This window comes from Meleagris gallopavo, chromosome 10, assembly GCF_905368555.1.
Source record: "Meleagris gallopavo chromosome 10, MGAL_WU_HG_1.1, whole genome shotgun sequence".
Classification (NCBI taxonomy): domain Eukaryota; kingdom Metazoa; phylum Chordata; class Aves; order Galliformes; family Phasianidae; genus Meleagris; species Meleagris gallopavo.
Window position 1 is genome coordinate 14,076,763 of NC_139413.1, and position 27,259 is coordinate 14,104,021.

At 36.9% G+C, this 27,259-nt stretch overlaps 1 protein-coding gene across 4 annotated transcripts in view; it reads left to right on the top strand.

Annotated features, from left to right (window-relative positions):
• HFM1 (helicase for meiosis 1) overlaps positions 1–25,811 on the top strand; it is a 49,057-nt gene extending 23,246 nt beyond the window's left edge. The window contains exons 26-40 of one of the 4 annotated variants that reach the window (XM_085231912.1): positions 423–508; positions 1,467–1,550; positions 3,465–3,622; positions 4,264–4,367; positions 5,842–5,994; positions 6,410–6,505; positions 6,893–7,011; positions 7,893–7,975; positions 8,131–8,240; positions 10,047–10,145; positions 10,908–10,968; positions 11,248–11,353; positions 11,598–11,755; positions 11,981–12,060; positions 23,817–25,811. In XM_085231912.1, the coding sequence (XP_085088038.1) occupies positions 423–508; positions 1,467–1,550; positions 3,465–3,622; positions 4,264–4,367; positions 5,842–5,994; positions 6,410–6,505; positions 6,893–7,011; positions 7,893–7,975; positions 8,131–8,240; positions 10,047–10,145; positions 10,908–10,968; positions 11,248–11,353; positions 11,598–11,755; positions 11,981–12,047 (1,484 nt within the window). In that variant the 3' untranslated portion in view covers positions 12,048–12,060; positions 23,817–25,811. Of the gene's footprint in view, positions 1–422; positions 509–1,466; positions 1,551–3,464; positions 3,623–4,263; positions 4,368–5,841; positions 5,995–6,409; positions 6,506–6,892; positions 7,012–7,892; positions 7,976–8,130; positions 8,241–10,046; positions 10,146–10,907; positions 10,969–11,247; positions 11,354–11,597; positions 11,769–11,980; positions 14,495–23,816 lie in introns of those variants that run through there. The other 3 variants (XM_085231913.1, XR_014885298.1, XR_014885299.1) reach the window with 3 other exon arrangements.
• The last annotated feature ends 1,448 nt before the right edge of the window (positions 25,812–27,259 follow it).

Below are 27,259 nucleotides of genomic sequence, written 5' to 3' on the forward strand. Positions count from 1 at the left end.
TTTCAGAAATTTTATTCCAGGTGAATGACTTTCTCTTTTTTAATCATACATATGCAGAATGCTTGTTTGTTGACTCTTGTAGAACCTGATCTAAAATCTGTCTTATACAAGAAAATGTGCGCTCCTGTAGAAAGTGATCTAACATGATTTTTATACTAGGGAATTTATATAAAACTTGTCTTTATTGTAATATTAAATGTTCTCATATTTGCTTTCCCTGCATTTCTTTTTCCCTTTACTAATGATAAGAGAATTTAATACTTAAATATTTAGGTGAGAAAAAGATGTTTACTATTTGCTGGGCAAAAAGATTAGAAAAAGCATACCGTAAATGTTTTCTGCTTTGTTTTTACTTGCTATAATACAGTTAGAATAATTTGAGATTAGTAATTGTCATTTAACAACGTAAAACTTTTTCACAGGTGTGTCGTTGTCAAATGCTATGGTAAATGCTGGGCTCACATCATTTAAAAAAATACAAGACACAAATGCAAGGGAACTTGAATTGGTAAGTCTTTTTGTATGCAGAGACTTTAAGAAAATAATGTATCTGCTGTATGAATGCCAGCAAAATTGAGCATTCAAAGTGATTTCTTCATTTATGCCAGTGAATTTTAAAGGTGCAGTTACCGTTCTGCTTTTTTTTCTTGAAAATGTGTATAATACTTTAGTTTAGGAAATTGAATATGACTGACTTTGTGGATTTGGCTAGTTTTGGAAAGTGGCTGCTTAAATATATAGAATTTCATTATTAACACATATTAAGCATGTATTTGAAACACATGTTTGGAACAAAAGGCAACACACATTCCCCTTCTAGTAATATTTGTAGATATGAATTTGTTTCTGTTTTTAATGTTATTCTTAAATACTGTTAATGATGAAAATCCTGAATTTCCACTCTTGATATTTTAATTAAAGATAGTCATAGATAAAATGCTGCTTGAATCATCTATAAAACATTCCTTATTCTAGGCAAATTAGATTTTACACTAGAACAAGTTCTTAGGCTCTTAACTTCTTTTCTGAGGAAACTTCTTTTCCTGTGTTCTGGAACAGATTTCTAAATGAAATTTATCTTATTCAGTTATTTCTGTTCTGGCTTTAAGAATTTAATTTTTCTTTTCTATCCTTTTTTCAAGTTTTCCTTTCATTTCTGTTGTTTTCACTAAAAGTAGGGTAGCATAGAAGTGTCAGCACATAAGGCCTGCCTAATTTTTCAACATGTAAGCCAGTTCATTGCCTGATAGCGAGCAGTGGAAACAGCACTGTGGAAAAAATGTTGGAATTTTCTTTTCTTTTGGCTATGTTGCTATTCTGGATATCACTGACAGTAAAGAACTAGGAGTGATTAGGGCTTTTGTTTATGGTATAATTGTTCTGGTGACTTTGATCCTTTGAATTTACTTTTGTGCCAGCATTGCTGATCAGTTGAATTTATCAGAAATGAAACTAAATTTTTGCAGATTTTAAACAGACATCCTCCATTTGGAAACCAGATAAAAGAATCTGTTTTGCACCTTCCTAAATATGAACTTAACATTGAACAGGTATGGCTTTTTTATTTGTTTTATTGTGGGCTTTTTTGCTGATATTATTAAATGAAAGCGCAAATGTTGCTGTTAAGAGATTCCAGCCCTCTCTGATAGTACAATGTACAATCACAAATGACCTCCTTTCACCTTAGCAAGTACAATGAAACTCAAACTCTGATGACAGATTTTGAATAAACATTCCTTCTAGTACTTTAACTTTGTTCCTTCTCCCTTCTACTGTTAATAGCATTTTGTATTAGAGTTGCAAACCAATATATTCACATTCTAGATTTATATGTAAATATCTTAAATATAATGGAAATATTTAAATATTTTTTCAAAACACTCCACCCTGGAGATAAAAAAAAAACAACCTTATAATAAAATTTACTGAACAAGCATTAGCTAACATTAACTTTCTGTCTTACTTAGCAACATATAGAAAGAATAAGTGATTATATTAACCTACCTGATACCGTTTCAATGGTAGGGTGTAATCTAATGCTCTGTGTTCTCTGAGGTTCTAATAAGCATTATATCAAATAACCACTTTGCCTCAGTTTTCTGAAATAAAAAATTTATAACATTTTGTGAGATCAGTACAAATGAAGATGTCTTTGAGGTTAAAAACTGTATACTTGTGTGAAATGCTGGTTTTATAGGAAGTTCTGTTCTAGTTTTTCATTTGACTTAATAGTTGATGAGCATCTCTAAAGTTATTCACGGAAGAAAGATTCAGCAATGACATACATAGAGGGATGTTGGAATGTCAAACATTTGAATCTGAAAACTTCATCAAAATACTCTTAGTTTTGTTCTTGCACTTTGCATTGAACAGATGAGGGGCTTTTTTTAGGGGACTTGATATATTCTGTTTTGTTTTCTCAGTACTTAAATACAGAGTGTTCAGTTATGGCAAAGATAGTGCCTTATTATCGAATTGTTTGAGTTGGAAGGGACCCTAAAAATCATCTAATTCCACTCAACTTGCCATGGACAGGGGTTGCCACTCACTAGATCAGGCTGCCCAGAGCACCATCCAACCTGGCTTTGAACACCCCCTGGGTCGGGGCATCTGAAGCTTCTCTGGGCAACTTGTTCCTGTGCCTCAACACCCTCAGAACAAAAAATTTCTTCCTGACATCTAACCTAAATCTCCTCTCTTTTAGTTTAAAGCCATTACCCCCTGTCCTGTCACTATCAGACCATGTAAAAAGTCACTTCCTTTCCTGCTTATAGGCTCCTTTCAAGTACTGAAAGGCTTGTGAGATATCCCCAGAACCTCTCTTCTCCGAGCTAAACAAGCTCACCTTCTTCAGCCTTTCTTCATAAGAAAGGTGCTCCAGCCCTTAGATCATCTTTATGGCCTCCCTCTCAAACTGCACCAGCAGTTCCACATTTTTCTTGTGCTGGTGGGGACACCAGGCCTGGACACGGTACTGCAGGTACCCTCAATTCCTTCTCCACATGGCTGCTTTCAGTAAATTCTTCTCCCAGTCTCTACCCATTTCTGGGATTGCCCTGACCCGAGTATAACACCTTACACTTGACCTTGTTTAGTCTCATTAGGTTCACACAAGCCCACTTTTCAAGCCAGTCCAGGTACCTCTTTCTCTTGTGTCAACTGCACCACTCAGCTTGGTATCATCAGTGAACTTGTTGAGGATGCAAGTATCAACTGCCTGTTGATAAAGATGTTGAAGAGCACTGGTCCTGAGGTGGGTTCCTGGGGGACACAACTTGTGGCTGGCTTCCACCTGGACATATAAGAGTGTCTAGGAGTCTAAGCATACTACATAGAAACTGTACTGCAAATTGCTCAAATTGAGCTTTTGTGGTTGTATCAACATTTAAAAATGTATGGAAGGATGTGTGTTTTACTTTGCATATTTTAGCAGTTATGTCATCTTCTATATAATCTTTTCCTAGCTTCCAAAATACAGTGATACAATGGCTGAAATTTTAGTAACCGTCGTATTAACAAACTTTGAGCAGCTACAGACAAGGAGAACAGCGTCAGACTTTCACTATGTTACACTGGTTGTAGGAGATGCTGACAATCAAGTAATTTTTATTCAGAAAATAATGTAGGTATAATCAGTTTTTTTCATCTTTCAAGTTTGTTGCCATTTATTCCTTTTTTGTCTTGCAGTTTTTGCAATACTTTCTACTTATGCCAAATATTAGTCTTTATCCTGTAGTTACTCAGCTGTCTCCTAAAATGTTGCACAATTCAATACAAAGAAAAAAAAAAGAAAAACATGCTTACATGCATGTTAGCACAGAGGGTATGTGTAAATATCTGGACAACAGTGATGCCATGTTATAGAAATCTTTGAAAGTCAAAATATGTTAAATATCTTAATATATATATATATATGTTCTCAACTTGTTACTTATGAGTATTAGCAATCTTTCTTTAGTAATATAATTGTCACAATTGTTTCTATGTCAGAGATGAAATTCAATTCTCCAGTTAGATAACTTATGTTTGGAGCAAATGGAAAAAGAGACAATGTCATTTGTAACTGCATGATCTACACAGGAGTCCTGGCCAAGGTCTGACACTTTTGGCAGAATTGAAACTGATCTGCAGGATCCTGGCTTAAGACCATAGATGATATAGTATTGAAAGGTTCAATAACCTTTACATAATTACTGATACAGTCTTGTATGCAGTCTTGTCTTCATTGACCATATCTCATAAAGCTTTACTGATGCATTGCAGGGATTCTGTGCTGCTGAAAACTGGAAATTGGATGAAGAAAATTGAAGTGAAAAGAGCTCTTGAATCAGATGATATTAGTATAAATTTAATCAGTTCTGATTATGGTGAGTTAATTAACATACTTGTAATGTAACAACGACCGCATAAGATATAAAATATGTTATTAAAACACTTTACATCAAATCAAAATATAAAATCAGCTGGAAAACAAATTCTATTCTTTTAAAGTGTTAAGTATTACCAATCTGCCCTAATTACAAATCCATTTATTTAGTAGGATACGTTCTCAAACAAAACTTCTTGTGAGAGAATTTTGCTCAGATAAGACAAATTAAAATTTTCTTTTTCACACTACCTTGAAGTTGAATTAATCTATCAGCTTTATAGGTTACTTGCACTGGGAAGGACTGTATTTGCAAATGGTGAGGTTTTGTGTTCTTTGAATTTTGCATATAAAATGTATTGATGCAGATCCATTTCCTCTTTAGTAGCATGAAACTTCTACAATGAAAAATGTTGTTTCTTAAGGTGTAAAGATTTCAACATTGGTTCCCTCAGTGCCAGTTTCCACGAAGCTGAAGCTACAGGAGTAGAAGAACAGTAATGATGTTTCAAACGCATAATTTGAACTACATTAAAAATTGAACTGGCTGTAGTAAATTCTTCATCCTGCTCCAGTGTTAAAAATAGATTTCTCTGTGCCAGATTAACTGAAATATATTTATTTCTTCCAGGAAACCATTAAATATTAAGACAATTATAATAATTCAGCCTAGAGTAATACTTACTCCTGTGTTTAAACCTGTGTCTCAAGCAGGAAGAAGTGTTTTCTAAATAAATGAGATAGAAAAAACATTGTAATTTTATTAATATTTTGCTATCTACAAGTTGTACTGAGTGCAGTAAATCCTGAAGTGAAAAAAATGTTAATTTTTCTGAAATTGTCCCATTGGCAACAGTGAAGTTACACTAAAAGCAAGTTTTCTTAGTGCCTTCTTACTTCGGTCTGCATCTGTTTCATACATCTCGCATTTTTGAAAAGCCTGCCTTGATTTTCAGCAATATTTGCCTAATTGAAGTCCAAAATACTCTCTTTTTTTATAAAGATCTCTCTCATAGTGTGTTACCAAGTTTGGTTTTGTTAAAACTGAAAACAATTAGCATTCAAAATAAAAAATTCTACTAACATTGTTATTTTACTTCTTTTTCAGTACAAAGCTGTTGTCACATAAGTTAGACTATAGTATTGGAATATAGACTATATTGCAGTTTTACAGAAAATTATATCTGGAAAATTTTTATAATTGGAAATAATGTATTCTGTGTAGTATAGCTATATTACTCACATAGTAGCGATGGCATTAATTTCTGAAGATGTGTGTTGTTTTTTTTTTTAACATTATCTACAATAAATCCATTCAAATAATAAGCTTGCTTTTAATGTTCCACATTCCTAAAAAATTTCGGTGGTCTTTGTTAAAGACTCATACTTTCCTGAACTCTTCAGAAAAGTGGAAATAATCAGTAGTTCAAGAAATAGTTCACAGAAATTTGAAATACTTTTTCTTTTTTTCAAAGTTGGCCTTGATATACAGCAAACATATACCGCCTTTTACTTAACACCAAGAACAGCGGGAAGTAAAACAGTTATAAATAAACTGAAAGCTGAGTCTTCTGTTGATACATCTTGTGGCACAGCACAAAGTCTACCAGCAGCAAAAGTGGATGCAGGTAAACAGTGATATCACAGCATCTGGCTAATTCCAAAGTCAACAGAAAGCTGAATTTTCTGTTCAGTAGAAAGTTAGATCTCTTTTATCGTTTCTTTCTCAACTATAACAAATGCTACTGTTTCTGCTTGTTGATAACTACTATGCAATTCTTTGAATTTGAAAGTTAGAAAAACATTGTGAGCTTGCTATCTGATGTTGCTGTTTGCTTTTGGAAATAGTGGTAGAGCCTCTGTTTTTTCATAGTGCTTGTTGATTTATTTCCAGTTATAGTAATAGAGCAGCTCAATGTTTTGTTGAAGGCAACAAAATTCTAGCGATCCAGCTTATTTTACTCCCTCCTACACTGCATGAGGAACTCACTCAATAATGAATACAAAATAAAAAATGAGCACTTCGGTATTCTATTCATCTAGGAAGCAGATCTAAAGAAGAAAATACTTTAAAGAAATACAGTAACAGAGAATGTAACCATCGCTGTAAAAATAAAGATGTGTGTGGACATGACTGCTGTGAGTTTCATTAAATATGTTATTTCTGTTACTTTTAGATGAGTATAATTTACAGTAGTTCTGTTTATACCAATGTCTACATTAACAGAAGTGACACCAGCAAACCAGGCATAAGTTTTTGCTAAAAAAGAAAACAAAAAAATCCACATTTTGTTAATATAACTTTTATAGAGATTACAATGGCTATTAATGTTTTTCAGATCATCTAGCATATGATTTAAGAGGAATGTCAAGCTTGACCTCTCGTGTAAATATTAGTGTGTTAAATCTTTAGTATCTCTTAATAGAAGATACCCAAAATTAGTGGCAGAATTTCCATTGATTTGGAAATAATTATGATTTATCCCTTTTAAACTAATTGAAGGTTCTTTTAATACACTTTCTCAGGTAAAACTGGAGTATTTCCAAAGTCTGAGATGAGTGGAGATTCAAAGTTTAGTTTGTACCTGGCTGATTTAAGGAGCAGGAACTCTACTTCATCTGTACCCCCAGTAAAGCGGTTAAAGGTTTGTTTGAATACAGTCAACATTTGCATATATTTTTTTTTTATCTGTTTTGTGTTTGTATGTATTTCCTTTTGTAAGGAAATACAAACTTGCAAGATTGTCTGCATGGAATGCAAAAAGTGAAGAAGTAGAAAGGTTATAAAGGTCCAGGAATCTTTGAGAGGTTCCACTGATGTTTGGAGTACTTCCCATGATGCGGTTCTCTCCATGTACTTTGTTTTTATTTTAATGGCATTTGATAGACTGTGATGGGTGAAATACAGAGGCATTATTGGATTGTGTATTGTGAGTTAGCTTGGCAAAATATGATGTGAACAAAACCAAATACCGCTATCTTTCAAACTAATGCCACTAGGAGATCTGCTGAGAATTTGCTCTATTAGGTAGTATTATTGTGTTCTTCGTATCTGTTGTAGTTTTTGTGAAAATAAGTAGGAGGCTTTCCTTTGGTGTGACCTAGTATCTTCGAACATGATGCCAAACTAATCTTCTGTGCGCTTGAGATAGTGTAGTCTTAATTTTTCCTCACATTTTTGTTTGCTTATTTGTAATAGAGAAGAATGATTAGCCTGCAGCTAATGTAGACAAAGTAAGTGATACCTAGTCTGGCTTTTTGAATAACTGTAATAGAAGCATGTAATTCAATGTGGTATTACTATAGCTGTGTAATCTTGAGTCAAATCATACAGCATCAAGGGCAAATATTGCTGACTAAAAAAAACTTTTTTGAAGAGATCCCAAGAGATAACTAAATGCCAGGAAGATATAATGTGCATTTTTTAAATATGCTAGCTTGATAGAATATTAATAATACAATTCACATTGTTAAAAAACATTTTTCAATCTTTATCTCACTGATTACAATAACCTGCTTTCTTTAGATGCAGATGTTAAATCAGGCTCAAAATGTGGATCTCAAACAATTTAGTTTTGCACCCAAATCTTTGATGCCAGCATCATCAAGGTACTAATGAATATAAATAACAATAATTAATGTATTTAAGTAGTAGTTTTATTTTAATTAGTGCCTATTTTCTGAATAAAATTCTTCTTCGTTGCAGCTTTCTTCAACAATTCCACTGACATGTCAGTGTTTTTGTTTTGTTTTGTTTTAAATAGGTCTGGCAATAGAGAGTCATTTTCATCACATTCAGTGGACCAGGTAGATAGTTTTAATAACTTAGGAAGATCTCAAAAACAATTTGAGTCCTGGGACTACAGAAAGAGTGGTAAGTTATGACTAATGTTTGAAATCACAACATTTGTTGTTTTATGTGGAGCGTACCTTGTGTATAAACTGAAACTTGCTGAAATCACAAGAGCAACCAGTACAGGGAAATAGTGTGGCCTTAATTGGCTTTCTTGCTAAAATCAGTAAGAAATGCAAATGCAGATCTAAGTCATATACCTCTAAATAAAACAATAATGATGAATTTCAAATATATGAGGGTACTAAACTAAATACTTTGTGTAAGGTATTTCCACTGAAGACACTTGCAGTATGAAAGGCATTTTACCTGTCTATCTATATCTTTTCTTCTTTCCTTCTCTACTGGAAGAAGTAAATGAAATAGGAGCTTTTGTCCATAACTAGTAAAACAACACTATCTAGAAAAAAGAAAAAAATCTTTCTACTTTTCTTTCATTGGAAAGGGCATTAAAGTTTTTCTTATGTGAGGTTAAATGATCAGTCTTTATTATTAGTATATAACCGTGGTGTTCTCCTCAATGCGTTCTTCCCTTTCCCATCCTACTTGGTGACTGCAGAGTTACATGAGTCAGGTTTTGATTGTCAGTTAAGTAATAGCAGATCCAATGTTTAGATCATACTCAGACATATAAGAAACACTATTGAAATAAACTGATATATATATTTTTGGCTCATGCTGCCTTAAGTGATAGCAACTGTACATATCATTTCATTTACCGAATATCTTGAGGATGGAATATTCCTTTAAATTAATACTTCAGATTTGCCCGTGTACTCAGCTACCTGCTCTATTTTTTTTACCTTAGTCTTCAGATGGAAGACTGCTGCTATATCATCAGTAGCTGTGTGAGCCAGTTAGTATGTGATACGAATGTATTATAAGGATAAATTCACAGAAAGGCAGATGGATATTCTGGTATTACTATAGCTGTGTAACCTTGAGGCAAATCATACATCATCAAGGGAAAATATTGCTAACTAAATACCATCTCCATTGAGTAGTACCAGAAAACATAATCTTAGCCATATAAATTGGGCCAGCTACACTTTAAAAAATGCACCAGAAATAATTTTAGTGAGATAAGGCTCCAAATTCTATGATTTATGTGGGATCAACTATGTCTCTAATATGGTATCTTTCCATTCTGTATAAACAAATGCAGGAAATTGAGAATATACTGTGAAATTGTAGTAACCTATAGTTAGGTATTTTAAACTGTGTATATGTCTGCAGTCGTGCACCATGCTTACTTTGCATTCCCAAAATTACAATAGAAGTGCCTTCCAAGTGCTTTCTGGTGTTTCTTGAACAGTATTTTTTATTTCAGCCTGTCCTGCTTCCCTGCGTTGAAAGGGATATCTAGATCAGAGTTCTTTTATTACATTAGGACTGTGGTAACAAAGCAAAACACTTTTTGGTGGTAGAGGGGAGTGGGTAAAAAACAGAGAATTGGATTGGTGATGACAAAAGAGAACAAAATAAAGGGAGAGAAAGTGAGGAAAGTTGACTGTACACCAGAAAACAGTGTATTTTCAAACATCAAGTATCTCACTTTTAATTAAAAATCTTAACAATAATGCTTGGAAATGCTTGAAAACTTATCTCAAAGTCATGCTGATGAAAAAGCGCATACGTGACAGTCCTTCTTTCAGTAGATTGAACAACTGGTCTTAAAACTGAGCATTTTCTATTGTATTTGTCCATAGATTGCAGCTTTCTCTTTGAATCATTCAGTATGTGTGAGAAAAGCTGAGAGAATGGCATAAAAAAAAGTCTTTCATGCTTAACTTGACCGATATAGCTAAAAGCTGATCTTTTTTTCAGATGCTTTGGATGCGAATGCTGAACTGAAAGACGACGTTTGGGATGATCTTGATGATGAAGTATTAGTAGTTGCTAGCAACCTTTTCAGTAGAGAATTAGGTAAGATTATGTACAAATTCTGTGTACAAATTATTTTACAGGATTATGGTTATTAAATATCATATAGCTCAGCTCCTCCATACGTTCACTCCCCATCCTCAACAGAATAGGGGGAGAAAATATGATGAAAAAGGCCTCACAGGCTGGGATAAGGACAGGGGAGATCACTCTCCAATTTTGTCATGGTCAGAATAGACTCAGCAAAAGATTTTTATTTTTATATATATATTTATCTATTGGTAACAATCTAGAGCAGTGAGAAGAAAAAGCAAACTAAACACCTTCCCCTCATCCACCCTCTTCTACTTCTCTACCTGAGTGGTGCAGGGGAATGGGAGCTGCAGTCAGTCCCCAGTGCTTCATCTCTACTGCTCCTCAACTATCACTCTTTCCTTCTTCACCATGTGGGGCTCCTCCCATAGGATGCCTTCTTTCCCAAATTGATCTTGTGTGGGCTTCCCATAGGCTTCAGCTCACCAAGCACTGCTCCAACGTGGCTCCATATCATGAGGCCCATCATTCAAGGAGCACGGTGCTCCAGCATGCGTCCCCATGGGTGGCAGCTCCCCCAGGCCTCCTGCTCCACCACAGGCTCTTTTCCACAGGCTGCAGCTCTGGCCTGAGGACTATTCCTGCTGGGGCACATGGATATTTATTATTTATGATATATAAAACATTTGCTTTTTTTTGTTGTTGTTTGGTGGCTGGTTTAAAACTTTGATTCTTAACTGGAACGTGAAAATACCTGCTTTCACATTTCAGATGAGCATGAAACACTTCACAAGTACTCAACAAGTGAAGCCACAAGTGACATTTCAGAAGAGTAAGCATTATATAATTTATTGCAATTTTATTCATTTTTAAAATTATCTATATTTTACATTACTTATGTTCACAGTTTAATGTTCACATGCATAACTAAATATGTAGAAGATTGTTTACTGAGAGCATGGAGTGAAATTTCAACTTTAAAATGATAGGAATTGTTGACTAATTTGAAATGAATTTATATTTAGGTGTGGAGGGAAAATCCGGAACTGAAAAGTAAGCCATTTTGCATTTCTGTAAAAATAACTTAATTTTTTCCACTTGGCATTTTTAGTTCTTGCCTATTACAAAGTGATACCAGTATTCAGAACTCAATTCTCCCTGTATTTAATGGCTCATCAAAAGTGGAATTATCTGTACAGAGTGGACATGTAAATACGGTGAGTAAAAACGTTTCTATAACAGGATTTCCTGTAATTAAATTAGTCTTTCATATGAAAGTGTATTTGTCGTATCTGACATGTGAATCGGTTTGAACATAGAATTTCTGAACCTATCTCTGTTGTCCAAACTCTGAACAAGCATACATTCTGTGTTCAGTGTGATGCTGGCATCACAAAGAACTAGGACTACAAGAATCCATCCTGCATTTTTCTTTTTAACATTTTAACATTTGCCTTGCAGTTCCCTTCTCAAGAAAACAAACATTCAAATCTTTCACAAGAGCTGGAAAAAATACAATGTTCTTCGATTTCAAACATAATCCCAGACTCTTCTAAATTCACTAGAAAAGAGAATTTTTTTATTTTCATGAAGAAACAGAAAGAAGAAATGGAACCCGGGTAATAAGAAGTTGTATGTATTTCTCTGTTGTCTAAGTGTTAAGTGCTTATTTCTCCATGGCAATTTGTTGATTTACTACAAATTCATTTTCAAAAGATGAATTTGCATGGTAGTACTACCAGTTAACTATTCTTAGGGAGAAAATATTTTGAATAGTGTTTTTGATTTCATAAGTTTTTATGTACTATGCCTAATTTTATTTTATTTTGCTCAATATTCATTAGATATCTTCCTGATGATGAGACCAGTGATGTCAAGCCTTTACTTGGACTACTTGATGACATATTTTAAAATAGAATATATTGTAAGTGTTTAAAAAAAACCAAACTTATTTTTCCAAAATTTCAGATACTGTTAAGGAATTTCTTCTCTGTTTTGCAGCTATTTACCAGTAGTGGGATTACTGTTATACAGAAGATCATTACATATTAAAAAAAAAAAAAAAAAAGTTGATGTTTATTTAATGGAATTTTGGGTATATTATCTTATTTTGAAAATTGCTTACATTTTCATTTGTTGACCTCACTGCTTTCAGGATTGAAAAGAAAAAACGTAGGAATGTATCAGAGGAGTTCTCATGCTGACGATGTTTCTATAGATAAAGTAAAAATCATATAAGAAATAGTAAGCTATTAATTACATGTCATGCTCCTAAGTACCATTTAAATGAATGAAAAACTGTTTCCTCAGAAATTTCTTAAAGCTTTTTTATTTTGTTTGTCAGTTTTTTAATGCTGAATTTTTCTGATTCTGTTAAATAGTTAGATTTAAAACAAAGAGTAGTGGAATAGTAAGTTACTGTAGGCTATTACTCCTTCTGATAGTACTACCAGCTTGTTAGGAAAAAAAAAAGTGCAATTTCCATCATATTAGTGTCTTTCCTAGATCTCAACAAAACAGTTATTTAATGTCTATAAAAATTATTCTAAAGCTGTATTTAACTGTTCACTTTGATACTTGAGCTCATAAAAAAGACCTGTATGTATCTCAATACAAACAAATGTTCATTGGGTAGAAAAATATGATATTCTCTTCGTATGGATTTTAGGCAATATTATATTTCAATGTTAATTATTCAAAATGTGTGAAAGTTTTAAAATAGCACAAGGAACCTTAGCTGTTCTTTGCAACGTTGCTTGCAGTGCAACCAAACACAACCATGTTTCACTCCCATACATGATTCTATATTTCTTAGCTAATAATATGTTACATATATAAAAATCCCTCTTTCTCCATAAGAAAGAATGACCAAGTACAAGCAGCCTCACACTCAAACAATACGTGTTTCTGACTGTGCAGTTTCCAGCAGTCCCAATCTTTTAACGCACTTTGGTACACCTCCATGATTTAATTGCTGCCAGAAGACAGTTGTATGTCAGATCTCTCATCAAATCCTTCCTGCTCTCAACCCAGTAGTTGACTATATCTAGTCTGAAACTGAGAACAGTCTGATACCAGAGTTAGGTATGGAAAACACTAGTTTGTCTGTGACTCAGTTTCCTCAGAATGAAACCCACGTGGGTGTATCGTATGGAAATCATTACACATCCCAGAGGTGTTCCAGATTGCAATTGGAAACCAAAACCTAATTTATCCTCGTGTTCTTTTAGTCATACACAATATTGTAAGTTGTAGTGGCACTGAAAATGGCTTGTCATGGTCTCTAGGTACAATTGAAAAGATTATCTTAAACTCTGAACATAAACTTGAATGCTATTGTGCTTTGCTTTGAATTCTGCACAAAGATAAGTTCAGAGGAGTTAGCTGTCCCTAGATAGCCTGATTATTGGCTCCCAGTGTAAATTCTGATATTTAGTCCCTTTCATGGCTTGAAAAAGTGGGTGGCAATAACAAGATCTTTTCATTTTTAAGTTTTCTCTTATTCCTTGACTGTTTTTATGTTTCCTTTCTGCTAGAGCAGAACACAGCAGACTTGGCATTCTCATCTCCTTCTAAATAAATTACCACAGATATTTGTGATGGATCAGACCTAAAACCATCAACTACTTAATATCTAGGATTAACTCTGAGTATCCATTTATTAAGAATTTGTGGGGGATTGGAAAGAAACGAATTTATTAAGATCATAAATAATTTATGTAATCTTGGGATGATACAACTTGTGACTTTCGAAAACTTTGTTCATATACCAGTTGCACAGATCTCACTTGCAATCCAAATGTGGTGGCACACACTGAACTGTTTACTGGTAGCCATCATGAAACTCCCCCTAAAGGTTCTGAACTTTGTGTCAGTGGCTGTAGTGGAAGTTGGTCATGATTAGATTGTCATAAATATGAATAGAGCGTTTATTTCTCTGTATTAAGAAGCATTTTTTCAGCTTGGAGATGGTCTTTGACCCCATTTCTACACTGAGAGTATATTTTTATTTTTCTCTGTAATAGTCTGGTAATATATGTAATGTCTAGAATGCAACTGACCGTTGCTACTTTTGCTTCATATTTGGTATAATCTAAATGAAATTACTTATTTCCAGCCTAGATGATAGGTTTATGTTTAGATTGTTAATGCAGAGAAAGTTGTCCTTGCAGGTATTTTATTTGCTTGTTAAGGTTTTCCTCAGTGCAGTTCAGTAGTTATTTTTTGATTTCTTGAAGGTTCAGGCTGATTAATTTTCTGATACTGCATTTTTCCTTCTGTTGATTTTAAAAGGCTTTAACTTCTAATTTTATCCACAGTCAGAACACATGATAATAAACGCATTTCAGTACTTTCAAGGCTTTTTGCATATGGTTTCTAAGATCAGTTCCTGACTATTTTTCGTAGGAAGCCATCATCCTATATATCTTACTTGGAAAATTACAAAAATGTGCTATTGTTACTGGCAACACTTCAGAAAATACATTCGATACTGCAGTGTCTTTGTAATAATGTTGAACACTAATGAAAAAACGTTATTTCAAAGATAAGTAGTTTATTTGTTGTTGTTTAGCTTCCTTATTCATACTAGCTTGATGTCTCTTTAAAGTATAAATCACTTTCAGAAAACCAGTTTGGTAGTACAAGTGTTCACTGTCTCGAGAAGGAATGATTTTTTTCGTGTGGTAACATTTGTTTTCTTACTGTTCCATTTTTTCAAATCATAATAGTTGGAAGATCAAAACTGATAACCATAGTGTATTTCCCTGGCAATAACTGAATTCAGATACACAGTGACTTCACAACTTATATGGACAAAAAGAGCAAACTGACTGCAGAATTAGAAACACCTACTCAAGGTTGGATTGTTTGTATGGGCTTTTTTGTTGGATTTTTTTTTTCCCTTGGTATTTTTTTGTTTTATTTTTTAAATTAAAACCTTCAAATAAAAGTAACTCACAGTTACTGTACTACTGTGTTTAGACCAACAGTCCCAGTTAAGCAAGTCTTGCCCCAAAAGGTGTGCATAGACATAGCTATTAAGGACTCTCTAATTTTAGTCATATTAACTGAATAATCTAAAAGTCATAAACCTTGTTTACCAGTATGCCTTAGAAAGAGGCAGGCAGTGTCAGAAGATGATTCAGATTGTAAGTGGGCTGAATTACTCTCCAGTGGAACTCATCAAATTATGTGATGGTGAAAGTGACTACGTACAGTTAGCGTGGAAAAGCTGCTGTGCTGTAAATTAATAGTAAATTAAATAAATATTGCTTCTCTTGCATAAATGAGGTGCTTGGGCTCTTTTACCCCCATAAGGATGTTATTTTTCTATGTTGAATATCCTATTTCTGGACAAAAGATGGCTGTGCTCCAATAATTTTGCTGCATGCAGCTTCCTTTCAGGGTCCTCATCGATGATAAAATATACTAATTAAATTCGGTGTAGGATTGTTTCATTCAGCTGCTTCCCATTGATAAAATACTGCCTTAAATAAAAATATTGTTGAAGTATGAAGGGATCTTGTTATTTTTTTAATTCTGCGTAGTGTTGTAACATTAAATTAGTGACTTGAGTTTGAATCATTTGAATTGTATAAGTAATTCTTTCAGAACGTCACTGATTTTAGTCTGAGGATGATTCTATAAAATGTATATTATAAAAATACTGTTTCCCACAGTGAAGCCATGGAAGAAAATTCAGTGTGACAAGAAGTCAGATTTTACTGTCTTACTTGTCTGATACTCTGTAATAAAATACATGCTCATACCTGCTTTTAATTTAACTTCATCTTCCTTATATGCTTCCTTTTCCTATCAAATGTATTGGTTTCAAAATATAAAGTAAGGTCAGCTGTGTCTGTGCTTTAAGAAAATGCAATATGCACTCAAAAGACACAATCAAAAATTACTAGCAGAAAAATATATATAGTGTTTAAACATGTTGCCAGACACATTTCTGTATAAGGTAAATTTATAGCATGTGGATTACTCTAAATGTGCAGTGACAAGTGTATGCAGTTTGTCTCGTGTTCATTTAAATTCCATGGAATTCATTCATATATTTGAGCATTTCAATGAGTTAAACTGTACAGTAATTGTTAAAATAATAGTGGAAGTTGTGGCAAGTAGGAATCTTACTTTTTTGGATTTGTTTTTACTTAGATATCGCTTCACAGAATAGTTAAGTGAGATATAAAAGCTGGTGCTCTTAAAGGCAATTAACAATAATGAAGATTGAACAGAAATCGCTGAATTGAACCAATATGCATCTGAAAATAATTAAAGTCATTCATTTTGTGGAGCACAAATGATACCCTTAAGACACCATCACGCCAGAATTAGTGGTCTCTCATCTAAATGAAAGGGTGTCATGCTTTACCTCTTGACCCCTTCTGCGTTATATGTAGAAGCAAGAGTAGTAGGTCACTTGTTCTACTGGTGCAATCTTCAAAAGATATCCATGAAATGAGACTCATGGATGTCCTTTTTTCCCCCACTCTTTTGTTTAACAAAAAATAGAGAAGGAAGTACTACTCAGTAAGAGCAAAATTCACTTTCTGTAGAGCACTAAAATCTCATTGAAGGTTTACATAAGAATATAATGAGGTATATACTTTGTCACTGCAGAGCTGAGGGTAAGGTCTCCTGTTTAACCGTGTTGCCATTATTTGTTCCTCAAACTTCTAATGAGAGAAAATTCTATCCCTCTAAGCCCCCTCCTCTCTACCAGAGCAATTCCTGGTCTCTATCTATGTTCTTGGCAGGTTTTTTCAGATGAAGTAGGCTTGGACTGCACCTCATGAGTAAATAGGAGGAGGCAGGAACTATTTGTCTTCTTCTCTACGAGTTCTTTGATCACTGTTCTGCTTTGCTGTGGTTGTGAAGTGGCTGGGAAAGCTGTGCTAGTATTAACCTGCAGTCTTGCACTGCATGTCCTGTTCTGAATGCAAAGTCCTGATACAGGTTGTTTATATCAACTGGGGAGAGCTGCTTTCCAGTTCACTCTAGTATGCAAACTGCTACAGTGAAAGCCATTCATTTGGTTTCATTTGGTCATGTGAGATGTGCTCTGATTGTTACTGGGTCTGTCCTCCTGCAGTTTTTAAACTGATTGTTTCCATGTGCCAGTACTTGCAGGCATCTCAGCAGTGGTGTGCGATAATGCTGCATGTTCTGCAGAAATGCAGTACGTGAGGTGGATGTATTTTGTATAAAGCAGGTGTATATTTTTTTCAAATAGAAGTAGTGCCCAGATATACTAGCAAGGTGTTTGTTGGTTTTGTTGGGTTTTTGTTTATTTGTTTGATTTTTTTTTCCTATACTAAACATAGAGGACATGGAGCTAGTATGTAACGATTACACAGACTTTCCTTTTACTTCGTGCTACATAACAAGTTTTATTGTGTAGATGGCTGACCATAGGGGAAAATGTAAAACACTTCGTTTTGGAAGCTGGTAGGGTATTTTGTTTGTATAAATATAATAGTGTTTCTTTCATAACTGTGAAACTTCCCATTAAGGGATGGATATAACTTTCAAAATAGAAGATGCTTGTAACTGTAAATGGCTATGATATATTTGCTGCTCCCCCTCCACCCCCACCCCCCCAATTGGAGGCAAAACCTATTTATGAGGCTTTATTAAGTGCAAATAATTCCCATGGCTTCAGCAGAGAAGAAACAGCTGTAGAATATAGCCTGATTTGCATATAAATGACATGATTTCAGCTCAGAAAAGATACTGAAATATATATATATTTCTGCAGTGAAAGCCCGATAGTCACACATATTAAGGTCAGCTTGTGTAACTTTTTTTAAGCTGCTGCAGGTTGATATCTCATTGCACTTCCAGCTAGATTTAGGCACTATCAGTTGTATCCACAATGAAATTGTGAATTTCTGCTTTAGAGCTAATCAACCAATCATTTTTTAGGAATGGGTTCCAAAACATTTGTCTTGGCTGCTTAAACACTTATGAATGCTCAGAATATTTTATCAGTGCAAGCAGATAACTTCAATTTCTTCATTCTTTCTTCAGTACTGTGAATTTGTGAGGCAAGGGATCTGGTATTGTTTAGATAAGACAGAAAGAGTCCTGCTAACTTGCCCGAGTCACTTCTATAAACAGTAGGACATATTGCAGACAAGTGCAGTATTAATTTTACTGTCCCAGATAGTTCCCTCAGGTTGTCTTTTTTATTGAAGATAAGTTCATGCTTCTAAAATTACTGTCCAACATAGGCCATCACTGATCAGTTGGAGTGCTTAGCCAAGCTGCAGCTGTATGTGCCATCCTATACCAGTTATTCTAGCTCACCACACAAATTCTCTAAAATATATTTATTGCAGTAGAAATATAGCTTTAGATTATTTTAATAATGAACTACCTTCAACATAGTCGTATCTAGTTACTGAACAAAGATGTTCAACTATTGAGTATGGCTTCAGCACCAATACTCACACAGAGCTTAGACAACAAGCAAACCCAAGTTCTGCAATTGGACTTCTGCCACTTCCTAGCAAACTGACAGAGCTCCCAGAAATCTCAAGCCATTCTCTTAAGAAGACAGGCAATGTGAGAGAAAGCAAATGTGGGCTGTGGTCATCAACTAGCCACTTCCCTCCCTGAAAGGCTAGGAGTAGGACTTTGCAATGGAGCGTTCATTTATTGACAGGCTCCTACTGTTTCTTAGATATATCTTAACGTGAAAGAATGATGTTGGGGAACCAGGAAATTGAGAGAAGGAAATGTCTCCTGAAGGCTTCCAAACCTTCAGATTCCTACTTGGCAAAGGTCTCACTGGGTTGAGTTCCATTGCTGGAAGCTGGAGGTCGTCTGTTCAGATGAATTGACTAGCCACAATTTATTGTCATTATACTGAATATCTACCGCTTATGAAGAGGTTTGATACGGTTTAGTAAAGAAGTGAAATTAGTGCTGTCTAGAAACTTGGATATTCAGATAACAACTTCCTCCTTAACAATTTCTTTTGCTTTTTATGTGTTATTCATTCATCTGAATGGAAGTGTGTCAATAGAGTTTACTGCTAGGATTACCAAAGTTTTTTTTGCTTGTTGTGATGAAGTATTTTAAATTTTGTAGTCCAGACTTGTTAGGTTGCTGTTTGCAGAAACAAAATTATTTCATCCCATGGCACCATTCTCGTGTCTTATAAGTTATGCCTGGAGGAGGTTTCTGCCCAGCTGGAAATTTCTACTCCGAGAAAAGTCACTCAGCAGCTGGATCGTTCATAACATTTTCAGTATCTCCTCCTCAATCAAAAGAAGTTTAGGTCTGAGATCAGCTGGGTGGTTTCTAAAAATTGTACTGGTAAGTGTAGAAGAAGCATTTGCCAAAGCATCAACACATTATCAAAATAATTTTATTTCAAAAGCATGGCAGTAGAATTGATTGAGAAAGTAATTAATAGTAGTGGAAAAGATCTGCTTGACTTGATATATAACAGAGATGTATTTCAGAGGCTGGAGGTTTGCTTAAGTGAGGAAAATAACCTGTGATAGGAAAGGAAGATGTACAAGTGCATCTCTCTCTTCTTGGGTGTGACTGTTTCGAACAATTGCATTAGCAGAAGCTTACATGAAGGCTTAGTTTCTGTAACAGATTCACAGAAATGATATTGTGTAAGGCAGATAATGGTAATAAAATAGACAGTATATTTTGAAAGAAGGTAAAGTCGATTGCTTGGAATGGTGGAAAATAGCTTCAGATAAGTGTGTGATTCAATAGAAATTAGTCTGTCTGTAGAGTTTATAGCAGCCAATCAGAAATGCTCTTTTGGTTCAAGCAGTTAATAATATCTCTGCACTGTAGCTTAAGGAATACAATTTTCAAAACTACTGTAGTGTGGGACCAATGAATTTTGGTACAAATAAGGCAGTATTCTGTATAATTTATTTTAGATTCACATCTAGGGTATGTTCTGACACTCCACATGAAAGTCAAATTGTCCATGTAAAATGGTTTTCAGGTGATAAGTTGACCCCTGGGGTTTTAGTAAAATAAAAGATTCAGAATTCTGTCTGATTCTCCAATCTATAAAAGCTATTTATCAGCTGTTTGAAGGATTTGATAAGAAGAACAAAAAGAAAAAAAAGCTTTTGTATGGTGACATTTTTCTCATTAATGGGAACAATGTTAGAATCACAGGCTCCTTCTGGATTTGATAGTAATAGTCTGCTGACATACGTTTTGGCAGGCAGTTGTTCTGTGTGAGAAGTGTATGTGTTTAATGCTCTCTAATACGCATATTGAGCAAGGCATATTTCTAACCTGAGCGTACAGCCCTTCAAAAGAAGGGCATTTACTGTGCCACCATCTGGCCATCATTTTTAAGTGCATTCTATTATCACAGCCTGCCTCTGCAGAAGTTTTGCTGGAGAATGACCATCTTATGCTGCTCAGAGAAACACCAGAAGAACAACACAACCATTTTTTCCTGCTAGCATTCTTCACTATTTAAGCATAGAGCAAAAAGAAAAAAATGATGAACTAAAAAGAAAACAAGGCATTAAGTTCTATTCTCAACATTCATATTGGACCTGCTGTTAACTTTATCATTTTTTTTACTTTATTTAAATTTAATTGCATTTTTTTTTGAATACTTGCGGGCAGTTCCTAGTGTATTGTATGCCTCCACTGTCAGTTTAAATAGATCTGAAGTTGAGTAGAGGCTTGATTGCATTATTTTTTTTTTCTTAGAAGGATGCATCTGCATATACATGCATACGAAGTTGAGCGCTACTGAGCAAAGTAAGTGAGGTGACAGTAAATGGGACTAGTCATAGTCCCAGATAGCAGAATAGCCTGCCTAATAAAATGCTGAAAAGTGTTTAGGTTTAGAATGGTTAAGTGCGTCGCTTTGGATTTTGAGTGAATATCTCCAGCTTCAAAAAAGCAAATTAAAAACAAAACAAAAAACAAAAAACAAAAAAAAAAAAAGAAAAAGACAACAACAACAGCAAAAAAAAGCTGAAGAAAACTGGAATTTTCTAGAGTCTGTAAACACAAAGGATTGTTTCAAAGAAAAAAGAATCCTCCTGCAGTTACTGCTCATGTAAACCACCACCTTGGATTCTGCCTGCTTGTCATGAACATTCAGTGTGTGCTGAGTTTGCTGCAGAAGTACTGCTCGTTGTGCTGTGTAGCTGGGAATGCAGTAGGACACACCGAGAGGCAGGCTACATAGAGACAGTCTATTAGCCACTGAATTACCAGAGGACAGGCAGATGTCTTCTCTTCTGAGGGGAACTGAGCAGTCCTCAGAGGAAAGGAACATCTGGCACTCCCAAGTGGAATGAAAAAGGAAAATGCAGTGAGCTGAGATCTTGTCAGTGTTGTGAAAGAGCTGGGACTTTGTTTGCAGGTTAGAGCCAAGCTCTAGAAGCGACAGGAGGTTGGACAGTTCCCTATAGCAGGCTGAGCAGTGTCTGAGGTGCTCTGTAAATCACTTGGAAATGTTCAGATTGGAAGAAGGAATAGAAAGATAGATTTATTCTACAGTGGCCCAGTGTGGACGTTCGTTTTCAAGCTTTTTAAATTTTATCTAGCCCTCTAACAGATCAGACTTCTCATGATTTAGAACAAATAATTCTATCCTGTGGTTCTAATAACACTTATGTAAATCTGGATTCTGTGGAATCTTTCATCAGAAAGCAAAGCTTGCACCTAAGGACAATTGATAATTCAGGGTTATGATTCAAATCAAAAAGAGCTAAGTATTACTTGACCTTGTCTCTCCTGGTTTTGTTTTTTGGGTTTAGCTTTACAGAGAACACTGGCTGTGTTCACTCTGTGAACCTGTGGGAGGGGCCTGGTCAGGGACTTGAGTAACTCATGCTCACTCAGGTGTGTACAAGCTCTAGAGGAGTGTACTCAATATGTCTGTCATGTTTTTAATGTGCTTTTCTTCTGGAAGACAAAACCTAAGGATCAGAAGAGCTTATGAGCAACTCTGACTTCTGCTGACTTCTGTTGACTAAGATATATTCTGCATTAATGCTTTTCAAAGTAGCTATATATTCTTTTTTGGGTTATTTGTCACTCTCAGGTTGATTTTGAAACGTATCCTCCACTTTCAAGGTTTCAGTTGTTAGCACTGAAATATTTCACTGGGCCTTGGGGTATTGTGACCCCACCTTAACTGCAGGCCACACCTTTTGCGTACTCCAAGCCTTGTGAGAAACTGTTTCTTTTTCTGGGCTGGGACGATGCATAGAATCTGTATTCTTTCATGTCCTTCATACCTTCTGCGAGTGCTAGGCTGATACAGTGTCAGGTGCTGTTAGTGCATAAGTGTTCACTGCAAAACTTGTGACTGCAACCAGAGGTAAGGCCACTGTCAGTCATGGAAGCATCCTGATGCAGGCCTGCAAGGAGGGTCCTGGGGCCCTGGATAAAGGCAAGTGCACAGACCAGCCTCCTGTAAAGTGTCAGCCACCTCAGAGCAACTTGAAGTGCGAAGAGGTCGTAATCTGCTCCCCTGAAAGAGGCTGTATGGGAACTGCTGAATCATGGCCTGAACCTCTGATTGATCACCTGAGGCGAGCAATGAGTCAGCCACAGGAGCACAGGTGAAGGCAATTCAGCTGTGCTACAGGAAGGGTTGGAGCCTGGCTGCACCTCTCCTAGACCCATTTAAGAGCTGACCAGCGGTGGGGAAGGATCTCTTCTGGAGATCTGCTCTGCTGGAGTTTCATAAGCGAGCCCAGGATATGGGCAAGCTTCTATTTATTCTCTTTTTGTTATTATAATCTGCTTTGCCTAACTCTCTTGTTTATTTTGTAATTATAACATCTTAATATTCACTGATTATACAGAGGCACACAAGGTAGGATGTCTAAGGAAGACTCTCATAGAATGCTTTATGAGAGAAAGGCAGTCCCATAACTTGCATTTTGGAAAGAGACATCTGGCCTAGGACTTAATGCAGTTCATCACCTAACTAACAGAAGAAAATAATGATTTTTTAAAAAGGAAAAACAAACAAACAAACAAAAAAAACAGGTGTCCTTCAGAGGCACAGCTTTAAGAACCACTTATTGCTTATGTGAAGTACAGAGGCTTGTGGTGACATGTTTGGGGCATTCCTCCGTCTCACTATCAGCATTTTGCCTTTCCTATGGGTAAATGCTGTAGATATGGGTAAGAAGGCATTTTTATTGCTAGACTGGGTTGTGCTGACTTGCCAGCTGTTTTGGAAGTCAGTATGACTGAAATGTGTTCGTGGGGAAAGTGGAACATGATGAATAAAGAAAGTACTCATGGAGAATATCATGTTAAAGCGTGCTCTGCTTGTGCCCTGTGCCACACCAGCGGTGGTGCCAATGCAGTTCTGTGGGGCTGTCCTGTGAAATGAGTTACCATCAGTGAGTGAGTATTCTCCCTGGGAAGCACATCTCCTGCCTCTCAGCAATGCTGTTATTGCTGGGATAAATTGCAGATGTGCAAAAAACAAAGCGAACTGGAAAATTGTCTTTCAAGGTTATAATTCACCCATACTTGAATTGTAAAATAAATAGCCTTTGTTTCATGTGTAGGATGTCAAGAACAGGTGAAATACACTAAAAAAATAGAGATCCTACGGCCTAAACTTAAATAGAGCTGCCACTGGCATTAGTAAATGTCTTTTCAAGTGTATATTTTGATTGTATCTTTTAGCAGTCCCGGTAGCTTCACGGAAGGCTGCAGGTGCATGGGATTCGCCAGGGTTCCATCCCAGCTTCACAGCTTTACATGTGGCCTTGAGACTGCTGGGTGTGTGTCTCCAGTGAAAGAGCTGAACAAAGAGTAGCATTAAATTTACATTTCCAGTTGCAATGCGGATGCAAAGGGAAATGAGCCAAGTGGAATTGGTAATATCATTTCAAGCACTGGCTAACATCCATAAGCAGCTGTGCCTGCCCTCAGACTGCGACGGGACATTCAGAACATATTTCTTTAAAAAGGTCATTGAGGGATACAACCCCCAGCATGCACTGCATGCTAAGTGATATGGCTTTTACATCGGCCTCACATTGGACATTTCCCTTTCTTAATTACACTAACAATCTTCGGCCTGAGGCACATTGAGGAATGGCCCATCTGCGTTGGAAAAACTGTACACGGAAAGCAGCCAGCTTTTTTTTTTTTTTTTTTTTTTAAGTGGCGCTGCGCTCCCTCTCTGCATGCAGACGGGTGCCAGGAGCCTCCGCCGCCGCATTCCTGCCGCCCTCACAGCGCTCCCGGGACCGAGGCGCCGCCTCGCGGAGGCCGGGCGGCCGTGCCGGAGAGGCGGTGCTGCCCGGGCTCGGACCCGGTGCAGGCCGCTCGGCCGTTTCTTCGAGCGCCGCTCTCGCGGCCGTCACCATGGAGACGGGCGGGCGGGTCGGTGGTGCCGCCATCTTCCCCACGGCGCCGCAGGGTGGGTGACGGGGAGATCCCCGGCTGTGGAGGATGGTGCGGTCCGAAGAGCTCGGCGACAGAATTTCGTGAGGGATGGCTGGAAGTCGGTGACTGCCGGCGGCTGTTGGCACTGCCGATCCCTTCAGCCGCTGTGGCTCAGTCAGGTGTGTGGCCAGCTCTTGCTTGTGCAGAAATGCAGTGTAGAAGCAAAGACTGGCTTTGTGGCATAGGACTGGAAAGGGCTGTTACTTTAAATGGGGAAAAACCTAACTAGTAGCTGGTCGGTTTTGTCATTCACACCCACCTTGTGCGAACCAAGCCAGCCCACGGGGCACAGCCACCATCTCGCTGCTGCTTTTACCAGCCTCTGCAGCAGCGTTCAGCCCATGTCTGCCTGCCAGCTGGGCATCCCTCGGCGTGTGCAAAGGCAGAGAAGGAAAAGTGCCTTGCATTCAATGCAGAAATAAGGGATTTGTTCTTTTTTCCTGCAAATTTATTGCATGTTGAAAAGGAAGCAGCATGCCCAAAGCAGCTGTTGAGCTCACCTCCCTTTCCTGCACATGCAGGTTGCATGCTGGCAGCAGTGGAGCTGCAGGCCTTTGCTCTGGCCTCGCTCGGCCGTCCAGCAGGGCTGCAGGCAGAGCATCCCTGAGCGGTGCCAGCACATGGGCTGCTGTCTGCCTTCACCTCCCCTCCAAGAGTTTGTAAGGTGTTAACTTTCAAAAGGGAGGTCCCCCTGTGTATTTATGTCAGTGATTTGGGAGTTTTAAAGAATTCATGCATGAAAAATGACTGTAGGAGCTGTATATTCCCATGTGTGGGTAACGACTACATGGGAGCACAGATTACAGCAGTTTTGCACTGAGACTGCTGCCGTTTACATGCTCTCTTTGGGAACATTATGAAACGTTTTTAAATACTGGTGCATGTTAATGCATTGATTTCAGTCAGCCCTTTTTTTGTCCCACTTGAATTTGTTCATCTTAACAGCTAGCGCGTCTCATGTTTGCTCTAAGATATGCCTAGCAAATTAGACAAATTAAAAAACGCATGCAAAAATGCGCCCCTATGCACATGTATCAGGTTTGTTATTTATTAATGGACTCCAATTTCCATACGATAGCCTACATTATTTTTTTTAACTTTGGCTCAATGGGTAGTTTATGCCAATTACATGTAGTTTAACAGCTTTGAAATCTGTTTTTGCTTTTCTTATGCATAAAGACATGGATTCTGTTTCAGGTTTTAATTAAACTCTACACTGACTTTAAAGATTCTATTGTCCTTTCATTTAAATGGGATTTTTGTTAGATCTTTAACAAGGCCTCTGTGGGGTAATAAATCTAAGCAATTGTCCTTATTAGGAGTAGATTATCCTCAAGAGATGGAAAGTAACAGAAGTAAGTAAAACCATTTGTAGAGACTGAACTAAGGCTTTTTCTTCCTAAACATTAAACAGACTTGCAAATGACTTGCTTGGGTGCTCAAATTAAATTAAATTATATTTTGTTTATTTTTCACATTTCTAGTGGAGGCTATTTGCGTTTACTTAAACTTGGAGTTTCGTTGAGCAGAATTCACTCCAGGGTATGGATCCTTACTTTCAGTAAACAAGCCATGCATGAAATTTAGTACATCCTTTTGTTAGTAATTGTTTCTTTTGTTAGTAATTGTTGCCACTCTTCTATATTATGGGACATGCTGACCTAGTGAGTATATTCTTGCTTCCTCATGTGTTCCACAGTAGGTGAGTCTTGGCTGGAGAATTTGCCTGACATTTGCTGCACACCTCAGCCAAGCAGAATTGCAGAGCACATGGCAGCATGCAGTTTGTACAAGGGCTTGCTCAGGTGCTCATCTAAAACTCCAAGTTGTTAGTCAGGGAAAACTTGCCACTAAAGCACCCTTAGCCTTCAGTTTACCTGCTGTCAGAAGGTGAAAGGGCATTTGACTCTAGTGGTTCTTTTTGTTTGAGGTGTTTGCTTCATTCGAGGATATTCTCCACTCTGTAGGTGTCCAGGCCTTGTTTTATTCCTGGCTGCTGCTGCGGCCTGGCCTCCATCACACACAATCATATCCTGAATTTTAGCCATATTTTTAATTCCCAGCTTTGCTAAACACATCATAGTGCAAATCTTTTAAAGCATCCACTTATTTGAAAGTTCCATTTTTGTGGTGCTAGGCTGGGGATGCTCGTTTGTGGGACTTGAATTTACCCTAAATCAACTGGTAAAGGCAGAGATCTTGTGCAAGGACATGCAGTGAGACATGTGACATGAGAGGCTGAGTTGTTTTCGCTGGCTTCAGTTCCCGAGCTGCTTGAGCTGCTGCCCTCTGCAGAGCATGCTGCAGGAAGCTGGACTCCAGGGACACGGCTGCACGTGACGCGACCCACGTCCGCCTGTACCGGGAAGGAGCCCACAGCCCTGCTCAGGAGCAGATGAAGACAAACCTGTCTTGGTTGCTGCAGCCACCAGGTATTTAATGTCCTGAAGCTCTTCTGTCCGTGGGCTGTTCTGTCCTTGTCCTTCACGCTAGCACCTGATAGAGCCAAGTGCTGTGAGGCTCTGATCTGCTTCTGTTCCCTACCTAGTACTTGGCCATGTTTCTCCATTCAGACTTCTCAACCCTTCTTGTCTTCTGCGTGACACTGTAGTGATACTTTGGGGCAAGAACATAGTCTATATGTATAATTTCTAATTAGGTATTTTTTTTTCCAT